This window comes from Hemiscyllium ocellatum, chromosome 8, assembly GCF_020745735.1.
Source record: "Hemiscyllium ocellatum isolate sHemOce1 chromosome 8, sHemOce1.pat.X.cur, whole genome shotgun sequence".
NCBI lineage: Eukaryota > Metazoa > Chordata > Chondrichthyes > Orectolobiformes > Hemiscylliidae > Hemiscyllium > Hemiscyllium ocellatum.
The window spans coordinates 118,656,255-118,668,683 of record NC_083408.1 but is presented as its reverse complement, the minus strand read 5'-3'; the positions used below and the strand labels follow the sequence as shown (position 1 = coordinate 118,668,683).

At 55.2% G+C, this 12,429-nt stretch overlaps 1 protein-coding gene across 1 annotated transcript; it reads right to left on the bottom strand.

Annotated features, from left to right (window-relative positions):
* Positions 1-6,449: 6,449 nt before the first annotated feature.
* On the bottom strand, positions 6,450-7,757 carry LOC132818239 (uncharacterized PPE family protein PPE62-like). Its single transcript, XM_060829019.1, has one exon. It carries the CDS (start codon positions 7,755-7,757, stop codon positions 6,450-6,452), a length of 1,308 nt encoding a protein of 435 aa, XP_060685002.1.
* Between the last annotated feature and the right edge of the window lie 4,672 nt (positions 7,758-12,429).

Sequence of the window (12,429 nt, the reverse complement as noted above, 5' to 3'; positions counted from 1 at the left end):
CAGTGTGTACCAAGGGGCAGAGTGTACCATGGGGCAGAGTGTACCACGGGGCAGAGTGTACCACAGGGTAGAGTGTACCACGGGACAGTGTGTACCAAGGGGCAGAGTGTACCATGGGGCAGTGTGTACCACGGGGCAGAGTGTACCACAGGGTAGAGTGTACCACAGGGTAGAGTGTACCACGGGGCAGTGTGTACCATGGGGTGGAGTGTACCATGGGACAGTGTGTACCATGGGGCAGTGTGTACCACGGGGCAGTGTGTATGATGGGACAGTGTGTACCACGGGGCAGAGTATACCACAGGGCAGAGTGTATCACGGGGTAGAGTGTACCATGGGGCAGAGTGTACCACGGGGCAGAGTGTACCACGGGGCAGAGTGTACCATGGGGCAGAGTGTACCACGGGGCAGTGTGTAACACGGGGCAGTGTGTACCATGGGGCAGTGTGTACCACGGGACAGTGTGTACCACAGGGCAGTGTGTACCACGGGGCAGAGTGTACCATGGGGCAGAGTATACCACAGGGCAGAGTGTACCATGGGGCAGTGTGTACCACGGGACAGTGTGTACCACGGGACAGTGTGTACCACGGGGCAGAGTATACCACGGGGCAGTGTGTACCACGGGACAGTGTGTACCAAGGGGCAGAGTGTACCACGGGGCAGAGTGTACCACGGGGCAGTGTGTACCACGGGACAGTGTGTACCAAGGGGCAGAGTGTACAATAGGGCAGAGTGTACCACGGGGCAGAGTGTATCACAGGGTAGAGTGTACCACGGGACAGTGTGTACCAAGGGGCAGAGTGTACCATGGGGCGGTGTGTACCACGGGGCAGAGTGTACCACAGGGTAGAGTGTACCACAGGGTAGAGTGTACCACGGGGCAGTGAGTACCATGGGGTGGAGTGTACCATGGGACAGTGTGTACCATGGGGTGGAGTGTACCATGGGACAGTGTGTACCACGGAGCAGTGTGTACCACGGGGTAGAGTGTACCACGGGGTAGAGTGTACCATGGGACAGTGTGTACCACGGGGCAGTGTGTACTACTGGATAGTGTGTACCATGGGACAGTGTGTACCACGGGGCAGAGTATACCACAGGGCAGAGTGTACCACAGGGCAAAGTGTATCACGGGGCAGAGTGTACCACGGGGCGGTGTGTACCACGGGGCGGTGTGTACCACGGGGCAGAGTGTACCATGGGGCGGTGTGTACCATGGGGCAGTGTGTAACACGGGGCAGTGTGTACCACAGGGCAGTGTGTACCACGGGGTGGAGTGTACCATGGGGCAGTGTGTACCACAGGGCAGTGTGTACCACGGGGCAGAGTGTACCATGGGGCAGAGTATACCACAGGACAGAGTGTACCACGGGGCAGAGTATACTACAGGGCAGTGTGTACCATGGGGCAGAGTGTACCATGGGACAGTGTGTACCACAGGGCAGAGTATACCACAGGGCAGAGTGTATCACGGGGCAGAGTGTATCACGGGGTAGAGTGTACCACGGGGCAGTGTGTACCACGGGGCCGAGTGTACCACGGGGCAGTGTGTACCACGGGGTAGAGTGTACCACAGGGTAGAGTGTACCACGGGGCAGAGTGTACCACAGGGTAAAGTGTACCACGGGGCAGTGTGTACCACAGGGCAGTGTGTACCACAGGGCAGAGTGTACCACGGGGCAGTGTGTACTACGGGACAGTGTGTACCATGGGGTAGAGTGTACCACGGGTTGGATTGTACCACGGGGCAGTGTGTACCACAGGGTAGAGTGTACCACGGGACAGTGTGTACTACGGGACAGTGTGTACCATGGGACAGTGTGTCCCACGGGGTAGAGTGTACCACGGGGCAGTGTGTACCACGGGACAGTGTGTACTACGGGACAGTGTGTACCACGGGGCAGTGTGTACCACGGGGCAGTGTGTACCACGGGGCAGAGTGTACCACGGGGCAGTGTGTACCATGGGGTAGAGTGTACCACAGGGTAGAGTGTACCACGGGGCAGAGTGTACCACAGGGCAGAGTGTACCACGGGGCAGTGTGTACTACGGGACAGTGTGTACCATGGGGTAGAGTGTACCACGGGGTAGAGTGTACCACGGGGCAGTGTGTACCACAGGGTAGAGTGTACCACGGGACAGTGTGTACTACGGGACAGTGTGTACCATGGGGCAGTGTGTACCACAGGGTAGAGTGTACCACGGGGTAGAGTGTACCACGGGGCAGTGTGTACCACGGGACAGTGTGTACTACGGGACAGTGTGTACCATGGGGCAGTGTGTACCACGGGGCAGTGTGTACCACAGGACAGTGTGTACCACGGGACAGTGTGTACTACAGGACAGTGTGTACCATGGGGCAGTGTGTAACATGGGACAGTGTGTATCACGGGGCAGTGTGTACCACGGGGCAGTGTGTACCACGGGGCAGAGTGTACCACGGGGCAGAGTGTAGCACAGGGCAGAGTGTATCAAGGGACAGAGTATACCATGGGGCAGAGTGTACCACGAGGTGGAGTGTACCATGGGACAGTGTGTACCACAGGGCAGTGTGTACCACGGGGTGGAGTGTACCATGGGGCAGTGTGTACCACAGGGCAGTGTGTACCACGCGGCAGAGTGTACCATGCGGCAGAGTGTACCACGGGGTAGAGTGTACCACGGGGCGGAGTGTACCATGGGACAGTGTGTACCACGGGGCAGTGTGTACCATGGGGCAGAGTGTACCATGGGGCAGAGTGTACCATGGGACAGTGTGTACCATGGGGTGGAGTGTACCATGGGACAGTGTGTACCATGGGGTGGAGTGTACCATGGGACAGTGTGTACCACAGGGCAGTGTGTACCACGGGGTGGAGTGTACCATGGGGCAGTGTGTACCACAGGGCAGTGTGTACCACGGGGCAGAGTGTACCACGGGGCAGTGTGTACCACGGGGTGGAGTGTACCATGGGACAGTGTGTACCACAGGGTGGAGTGTACCACGGGGTGGAGTGTACCATGGGACAGTGTGTACCATGGGACAGTGTGTACCACGGGGCAGAGTGTACCACGGGTGGAGTGTACCATGGGACAGTGTGTACCATGGGACAGTGTGTACCATGGGGTGGAGTGTACCATGGGACAGTGTGTACCATGGGGCAGAGTGTACCATGGGGCAGTGTGTACCACGGGGCAGAGTGTACCACGGGGCAGTGTGTACCACAGGACAGTGTGTACCACGGGGCACTGTGTACCACGGGGCAGTGTGTACCACAGGATATAGTGTACCACGGGGTAGTGTGTACATGAGACAGTGTGTACCACGGGGCACTGTGTACCACGGGGCAGTGTGTACCACAGGGCAGTGTGTACCATGGGGTGGAGTGTACCATGGGACAGTGTGTACCATGGGGTGGAGTGTACCATGGGATAGTGTGTACCACAGGGCAGTGTGTACCATGGGGTGGAGTGTACTATGGGGCAGTGTGTACCACAGGGCAGTGTGTGCCACGGGGCAGAGTGTACCACGGGGCAGAGTGTACCACGGGGCAGTGTGTACCACGGGGTGGAGTGTACCATGGGACAGTGTGTACCACAGGGTGGAGTGTACCACGGGGTGGAGTGTACCATGGGACAGTGTGTACCATGGGGCAGTGTGTACCACGGGGTGGAGTGTACCATGGGGCAGTGTGTACCACAGGACAGTGTGTACCACGGGGCACTGTGTACCACAGGATATAGTGTACCACGGGGTAGTGTGTACATGAGACAGTGTGTACCACGGGGCACTGTGTACCACGGGGCAGTGTGTACCACGGGACAGTGTGTACCATGGGGTGGAGTGTACCATGGGACAGTGTGTACCATGGGGTGGAGTGTACCATGGGACAGTGTGTACCACAGGGCAGTGTGTACCACGGGGTGGAGTGTACCATGGGGCAGTGTGTACCACAGGGCAGTGTGTACCACAGGGCAGAGTGTACCACGGGGCAGAGTGTACCACGGGGCAGTGTGTACCACGGGGTGGAGTGTACCATGGGACAGTGTGTACCACAGGGTGGAGTGTACCACGGGGTGGAGTGTACCATGGGACAGTGTGTACCATGGGACAGTGTGTACCACGGGGCAGAGTGTACCACGGGGTGGAGTGTACCATGGGACAGTGTGTACCATGGGACAGTGTGTACCATGGGGTGGAGTGTACCATGGGACAGTGTGTACCATGGGGCAGAGTGTACCATGGGGCAGTGTGTACCACGGGGCAGAGTGTACCACGGGGCAGTGTGTACCACAGGACAGTGTGTACCACGGGGCACTGTGTACCACGGGGCAGTGTGTACCACAGGATATAGTGTACCACGGGGTAGTGTGTACATGAGACAGTGTGTACCACGGGGCACTGTGTACCACGGGGCAGTGTGTACCACAGGGCAGTGTGTACCATGGGGTGGAGTGTACCATGGGACAGTGTGTACCATGGGGTGGAGTGTACCATGGGACAGTGTGTACCACAGGGCAGTGTGTACCATGGGGTGGAGTGTACCATGGGGCAGTGTGTACCACAGGGCAGTGTGTGCCACGGGGCAGAGTGTACCACGGGGCAGAGTGTACCACGGGGCAGTGTGTACCACGGGGTGGAGTGTACCATGGGACAGTGTGTACCACAGGGTGGAGTGTACCACGGGGTGGAGTGTACCATGGGACAGTGTGCACCATGGGGCAGAGTGTACCATGGGGCAGTGTGTACCACGGGGTAGAGTGTACCACGGGGCAGTGTGTACCACAGGACAGTGTGTACCATGGGGCAGTGTGTACCACAGGATATAGTGTACCACGGGGTAGTGTGTACATGAGACAGTGTGTACCACGGGGCACTGTGTACCACGGGGCAGTGTGTACCACAGGGCAGTGTGTACCATGGGGTGGAGTGTACCATGGGACAGTGTGTACCATGGGGTGGAGTGTACCATGGGACAGTGTGTACCACAGGGCAGTGTGTATCACGGGGTGGAGTGTACCATGGGGCAGTGTGTACCACAGGGCAGTGTGTACCACGGGGCAGAGTGTACCACGGGGCAGTGTGTACCACGGGGTGGAGTGTACCATGGGACAGTGTGTACCACAGGGTGGAGTGTACCACGGGGTGGAGTGTACCATGGGACAGTGTGTACCATGGGACAGTGTGTACCACGGGGCAGAGTGTACCACGGGGTGGAGTGTACCATGGGACAGTGTGTACCATGGGACAGTGTGTACCATGGGGTGGAGTGTACCATGGGACAGTGTGTACCATGGGGTGGAGTGTACCATGGGACAGTGTGTACCATGGGGCAGTGTGTACCACGGGGCAGAGTGTACCACGGGGCAGTGTGTACCACAGGACAGTGTGTACCACGGGGCACTGTGTACCACGGGGCAGTGTGTACCACAGGATATAGTGTACCACGGGGTAGTGTGTACATGAGACAGTGTGTACCACGGGGCACTGTGTACCACAGGGCAGTGTGTACCACGGGGCAGTGTGTACCACGGAGGTGTGTGTAGCAGTATTGGTACACCAATACCATGGGCCTGGGTGGGAAGACCAGGTCAGACATTAGCAGGAGCAGAGTGAGAATTGCCAGTGTTGTTGGTCAGGGTTGAAGTGAACTTGTCGGGGGATAGGAAGCTGTGAGGCTGGAGAGAGATCATGAAGAAGTAGGAGGGAACAGTAACCCTCATCATAGTCACAGGGAAACATTTCCACACATTGACAGGGATGTAATCGCTGGAATTTCAGCCTGGTTTCCCAGGAACAGCAGAACATCTCGCGACAATTCCATAATTTTTCAATAATGACAACAATTTCTGTTCGTGTTAGATCCTCAGAATCTCTCCAGGGAAAGAGATGTGACAGCACACACCAAAAAATTTAGAAAACAGCAAATATTGGGGTGAGATACAGAGTAAAGCTCCCTCTACACTGTCCCCATCAAACACCCCCAGGACAGGCACGCATGGGGTTAGATACAGAGTAAAGCTCCCTTTACACTGTCCCCCCATCAAACACTCCCAGCACAGGGACAGCACGGAGCCAGCAGTGTCTCATAGCTCCCTTGTCTGCCTGTCCTCCCAGGCTGTGCCTGTTCACACAACACTCCTCATGTCTGTGGGGAATCCTAAACCTTCTTTCCTTTCCTCAGCCCAGGTAAAACATTCTCACACTCTGTCCACACACAGGCTTTGTTCCAAACTCTGTCTGGGACAAATGTCCCTGTGTCGCTGTTGTGTGAGGAACTCACAACTCGCCTGTCGAAATGACAGGCCCGTTGCAGCAAGATGGATTGACTGCTGGAGGGAGCCTTATCCCATTCTACCCATCACTTCATCTCCGTTCACAGAAGATTAATCAGGAACTCATCTCTGAAATGTTTGCAATTTTCATATTTAATGAGCATGACTTAGAATCTGTTACATTTGTTTAGTCAAATCAGCAAGTTCATTAAAGCCTGTGTAATTAATGGTGGACTGAGAGTGTCTTGGTCGCTGTGAGGTGGAGGGTTCCTACACTGTGCCCAATATCCCTGTCCCATGTTACTGCGCCCCGTGTTACTGCGCCCCGTGTTACTGCGCCCCGTGTCACTGCGCCCCGTGTTACTCTGACCCGTGTTACTGCGCCCCGTGTTACTGCGTCCCATGTTACTCTGACCCGTGTTACTGCGCCCCGTGTTACTGCGTCCCATGTTACTGCGCCCCATGTTACTCTGACCCGTGTTACTCTGCTCCGTGTTACTCTGCCCCGTGTTACTGCGCCCTGTGTTACTCTGACCCATGTTACTCTGCTCCGTGTTACTCTGCCCCGTGTTACTCTGCCCCGTGTTACTGCGTCCCATGTTACTGCGCCCCGTGTTACTCTGCTCCGTGTTACTCTGCTCCATGTTACTGCGTCCCATGTTACTGCGCCCCGTGTTACTCTGCCCCGTGTTATTGCGCCCCGTGTTACTGCGCCCCGTGTTACTCTGCCCCGTGTTACTGCGTCCCATGTTACTGCGCCCCGTGTTACTCTGCTCCATGTTACTGCGTCCCATGTTACTGCGCCGCGTGTTACTCTGCCCCGTGTTACTGCGCCCCGTGTTACTGCGCCCCGTGTTACTCTGCCCCGTGTTACTCTGCCCCGTGTTACTGTGTCCCATGTTACTGCGCCCCGTGTTACTGCGCCCCGTGTTACTGCGCCCCGTGTTACTCTGCCCCGTGTTACTGCGCCCCGTGTTCCTCTGCTCCGTGTTACTCTGCTCCGTGTTACTCTGCCCCGTGTTACTGTGCCCCGTGTTACTGCGCCCCGTGTTACTCTGCCCCGTGTTACTGCGTCCCATGTTACTGCGCCCCGTGTTACTCTGCTCCGTGTTACTCTGCTCCGTGTTACTCTGCCCCGTGTTACTGCGTCCCATGTTACTGCGCCCCGTGTTACTCTGCTCCGTGTTACTCTGCTCCGTGTTACTCTGCCCCGTGTTACTGCGCCCCGTGTTACTGCGCCCCGTGTTACTCTGCTCCGTGTTACTCTGCCCCGTGTTACTGCGTCCCATGTTACTGCGCCCCGTGTTACTCTGCTCCGTGTTACTCTGCTCCGTGTTACTCTGCCCCGTGTTACTGCGTCCCATGTTACTGCGCCCCGTGTTACTCTGCTCCGTGTTACTCTGCTCCGTGTTACTCTGCCCCGTGTTACTGCGTCCCATGTTACTGCGCCCCGTGTTACTCTGCTCCGTGTTACTCTGCCCCGTGTTACTGCGTCCCATGTTACTGCGCCCCGTGTTACTCTGCTCCGTGTTACTCTGCTCCGTGTTACTCTGCTCCATTACTCTGCCCCGTGTTACTGCGCCCCGTGTTACTGTGCCCCGTGTTACTCTGCCCCGTGTTACTCTGCCCCGTGTTACTCTGCTCCGTGTTACTCTGCCCCGTGTTACTGCGCCCCGTGTTACTGTGCCCCGTGTTACTGCGCTCCATGTTACTGTGCCCCGTGTTACTGCGCCCCGTGTTACTGCGCCCCGTGTTAATGCCCTCCATGTTACTGTGCCCCGTGTTACTGCGCCCCGTGTTACTGCACCCCGTGTTACTGCGCCCCGTGTTACTCTGACCCGTGTTACTGCGCCCCGTGTTACTGCGCTCCATGTTACTGCGCCCCGTGTTACTGTGCTCCGTGTTACTGTGCCCTGTGTTACTGTGCTCCGTGTTACTCTGCCCCGTGTTACTGCGCCCCGTGTTACTGTGCCCCGTGTTACTGCGCCCCGTGTTACTGTGCCCCATGTTACTGCGCCCCGTGTTACTGCGCCCCGTGTTACTGTGCCCCGTGTTACTCTGACCCGTGTTACTGCGCCCCGTGTTACTGTGCCCTGTGTTACTCTGCCCCATGTTACTGTGCCCCGTGTTACTGCGCCCCGTGTTACTGCGCCCCGTGTTACTGCGCCCTGCTGCTGATTTACAACAGGCCTCTCACGGAAACCATAAGGTGGAACATTCCCAGATTACATGTGCAGCCTGTACCAAATCCGAGGCTGTAAATCACTCTGCTGATTGACCTGGACAGGAGCAGCAGAAGTCAGTTATTGGGGAGAGCGGTGACTGAAAAGCTCAGTTATTGTAAGCTGTGTCGAGCAAGGTGAAGTTGATTTCCTTTCACTTCCTGTAACTATCTCCACAGGTTGATGCACATTGTGCTGACACTCTCTGTACATCGAAGCCTTAGCTGTAGCCTTCCCTACTCTGTCCCCATTTCACCTGAGCATCCCTGCTCTCAGTACTGGAGTCACTGCTGTCCTGACTGAGTGTGAATGTGGAACAGACTCCGTGTGATAATCGCTCAATAGGATTAATTTCGGATTGCAAGTTGGAATAGCACAGTTTGTGTTCACTTGTGTTTGAAGGGTTGGAAGGTGACCTGACAGAGGTTTTGGAAACAGGAAGACAACCTTGTGACATTTAGCTGAGGAGCAGTGCTCGATTTGAGGTTCATGCAGCGTTAAAGCTGCTTCTTTCTAATGGGTGTTGGGCAAGGGCAGAAGTTTGTGTCTGTTCACCTTAAGGCTAGGAGCAGTATGCAGAGCCGAGCAGTGTGTATACCATCAACTCAGTGACCTCTGCCAGCAGCCACCGGGAAGCACACTCCCTACGGCTTTCCTCCAGACACTGCTCCTCCAACTCTCCATCTCAATGTTGTTCAATATTTCCCTGTCCCACAGAGAACCTTGTGATGCTGAAGAACTTTCTTTCAGTGAATTTAGCATCTTGTGGAGGTGCCGGCTCTCTGCAACAACAGTCAATGAGAGAGTGAAGGGAGCTCCCACAGAGTGGGGTTGGTGGGTGGGGGTGGGGGGCAACAGAAGGATTATCCCCAACACAGCCGACATTCCCGGTGTCTTCAGGACAAGATTCTGTCCAAGAGCAATCTGCTGGAGCCCTGGAATATTCTGGAAGCTGTGGTGATGACACCAAGCTCAGCATTACTGTAGGAAACTCTTTCTGCAGCTTTATTCCTCTTGGATCATGGGATTGATGCTCAACCACCGAGCTTCCAGAACCTTCCACATGCTCCGTCACACTCAGAATACATTTCCCAAAGTTCCACATCGCGAGTATGTGACCTTGCCAATTCCAAGTCTGCCTGTAGCTCTCCCTCTCTTTCTCTCCCTCCCTCCCTCTCGCTCTCCCCCTCCCTTTCTCTCCCTCCCTTTTTTCTCTCTCTCCCTCTCTCTTTTCTCTCTCTCCCTCTCTCTCTCCCTCCCTCTCCCCCTCCTTCTTTCTCACTCCCTCTTTCCCTCCCTTTCTTTCCTTCTGTCCCTCCCTCCCTCTCCCTCCCTCTCCCCCCTCCCTCTCTCCCCTTCCCTTTATCTCCTTCTCTCTCTTTCTCTCCCTCCCTCTCCCTCCCTCCCTCTCTTTCTCTCCCTCCCTCTCTCTCCCCCTCCCTTTCTCTCCCTCTCTCTCCCCCTCCCTTTCTCTCTCTCCCTCTCTTCCTCCCTCTCTCCCCCTCCCTTTTTCTCACTCTCTCTCTCTCTCCCTTTCTCTCCCTCTCTCCTGCTATCTCATGAAGCCCCTACTCTTGGGGAAAGAGGGACATGAGTCAGGGAGTGTGCAGCTTTATGTGTTTGATCACGGTTGAATATCTGACAGTGTGGGCACACAGGGGCTGGGGGTCTGGGCCTGTAATAATGTTAGTGTTGAACAGGGAGGGGGAGAGAGGGACACAATTAGACCGGGAGCTGCTTTCAGACATTAATCCTGTTTCTCTCTCCACAGACGCTGCCCGACTGCCTCCATTTCCATCATTTTTGGGTTTTATTGCGGAGTCCCATTGGCCAACCCGCTGCGGCACTGCCCCGAGTCTCAGACACGACACGGTCTGATTGGACAGTGATAACCAAGTGTCGATCCCCGAGAGATGGACACGCAGCTGCACGGTCACGTCACAGAGAACAAACTGGGCACACAGGCGCCTCACCACCCCCACCCTCACCACCCACTCCCTCAACACCCCCACCCTCACCACCCCCTCCCTCAACACCCCCACCCTCATCAACCACATCCTCGCCACCCCCTCCCTCACCGCCCCCTCCCTCACCACCCCCTCCCTCAACACCCCCACCCTTACCATCCCCACCCCCACCAACCACACCCTCACCAAACCCTCCCTCACCGCCCCCACCCTCAACACCCCCACCCTCACCACCCCCTCCCTCAACACCCCCACCCTCATCAACCACACCCTCACCACCCCCTCCCTCACCGCCCCCTCCCTGCTGGCTGTGCTGGAAAGTCGGGAGTGTCCCGTTGGTACCGAGAGTGATCCCATCAGGAACTCCCATTTCCTGGCATAGCCACCCATGGCAGTAAGGAATCAGAGTATATGCAGGGTGAGACAGGTTCTCACTCTGCTTCAGCCCTTTGTGTCCCCACCTTAATGCATTTCTTTTCTTTCATTTCCCTTCTCTCTGTTTATCGTTTAACTTGGGTCTTCTTGGCGTTTGTGAGATTTCATCAAAAAAGGGATTTGAAAAAGACAAGGCCACAGATCAGGTTGGAACTTCAACGAGAAATGAGAGACTGAAACGGGACGCTGCTCTGTCTGCAAAAGAACACATTGTACAAGAGATATGATGGGATTTTCACTCTAAAGGCCAAGCCAAGAACCATTCGATGGGAGACAAAGGCTACTCAAACTCCAAGATTGGAGAAGGATTTAGATTTCCCTCCAAAGGTCCTTAATGAATACTTTACTTCAATATTCACCACTGAGAGGGAGCTTGTCATTTGTGAGGACAGTGTGAAACAGGCTGGTACGCTCAAACAGGCTGGTGTCAACAAGGAGGATGTGCTGGAAACGGATAATTAAATCCTCTCGGCCAGACTGGATAGCCCCAAGGTTACTACAGGAAGTGAGGGAAGAGATTACTGCGCTGTGGTGATGATCTCTGCATCCTCACTGCCCACTGGGGTAGTGCCAGATGTTTGGAGCGTAGCAAATGTTATTCCCTTGTTCAAGTAAGGGAATAGGGATAATCTTGGGAATTACAGACCAGTCAGTATTATGTCTGTGGTGGGCAAATTATTGGAGAGGATTTTCAGAGACAGGATTTATGATTACTTGGTAAACCATAGTTTAATTAGAGATAGTCAGCATGGCTTTGTGAGGGGCAGGTCATGTCTCACAAGCCTTATTGAATTCTTTGAGGATGTGACAAAACACATTGATGAAGGTAGAGACGTGGATGTGGTGTACATGGATTTTAGCAAGGTGCTTGATAAGGTTCCCCATGATAGGCTCATTCAGAAAGTAAGGAGGCATGGGATCCATGGAAGTCTGGCTGTTTGAATATAGAATTGGCTGGCCCACTGAAGACAGAGAGTGGTAGTAGATGGAAAGTATTCCGCCTGGAGCTCGGTGTTCCGCAGGGTTCGGGTCTGGGCCCTCTGCTCTTTGTGATGTTTATAAATGACTGGGATGAGGAAGTGGAAGGGTGGGTTTGGAAGTTTGCTGATGACGTGAAGGTTGGTGGAGGGTGGATAGTGTGGAGGGCTGTTGTAGGTTGTAACGGGACATTAACAGGATGCAGAGCTGGGCTGAGAAGTGGCAGATGGAGCTCAACCTGGAAAAGTGGGAAGTGATTCACTTTGGAAGGTGGAATTTGAATACAGATTACAGGGTTAAAGGCAGGATTCTTGGCAGTGTGGAGGAACAGAGGGATTTTGGGGTAGATGTTCACAGATCCCTCAAAGCTGCCACCCAGGTTGATAGGGTTGTTAAGAAAGTGTATGATGTATTGGCTTTCATTATCGGGGGATTGAGGTTAAGAGCCGTGAGGTGATGCTGCAGCTCTATACAGCCCTGGTTAGACCACACTTGGAATATTGTGTTCAGTTCTGGTCGCCTCATTATAGGAAGGATGTAGATGCTTTAGAGAGGGTGCAGAGGAGATT

What these genes read in the sequence shown, in the direction of transcription:
- LOC132818239 (XM_060829019.1), bottom strand. Translation starts at nt 7,757, where the DNA reads ATGGGACGCAGTAACACGGGGCAGAGTAACACGGAGCAGAGTAACACG.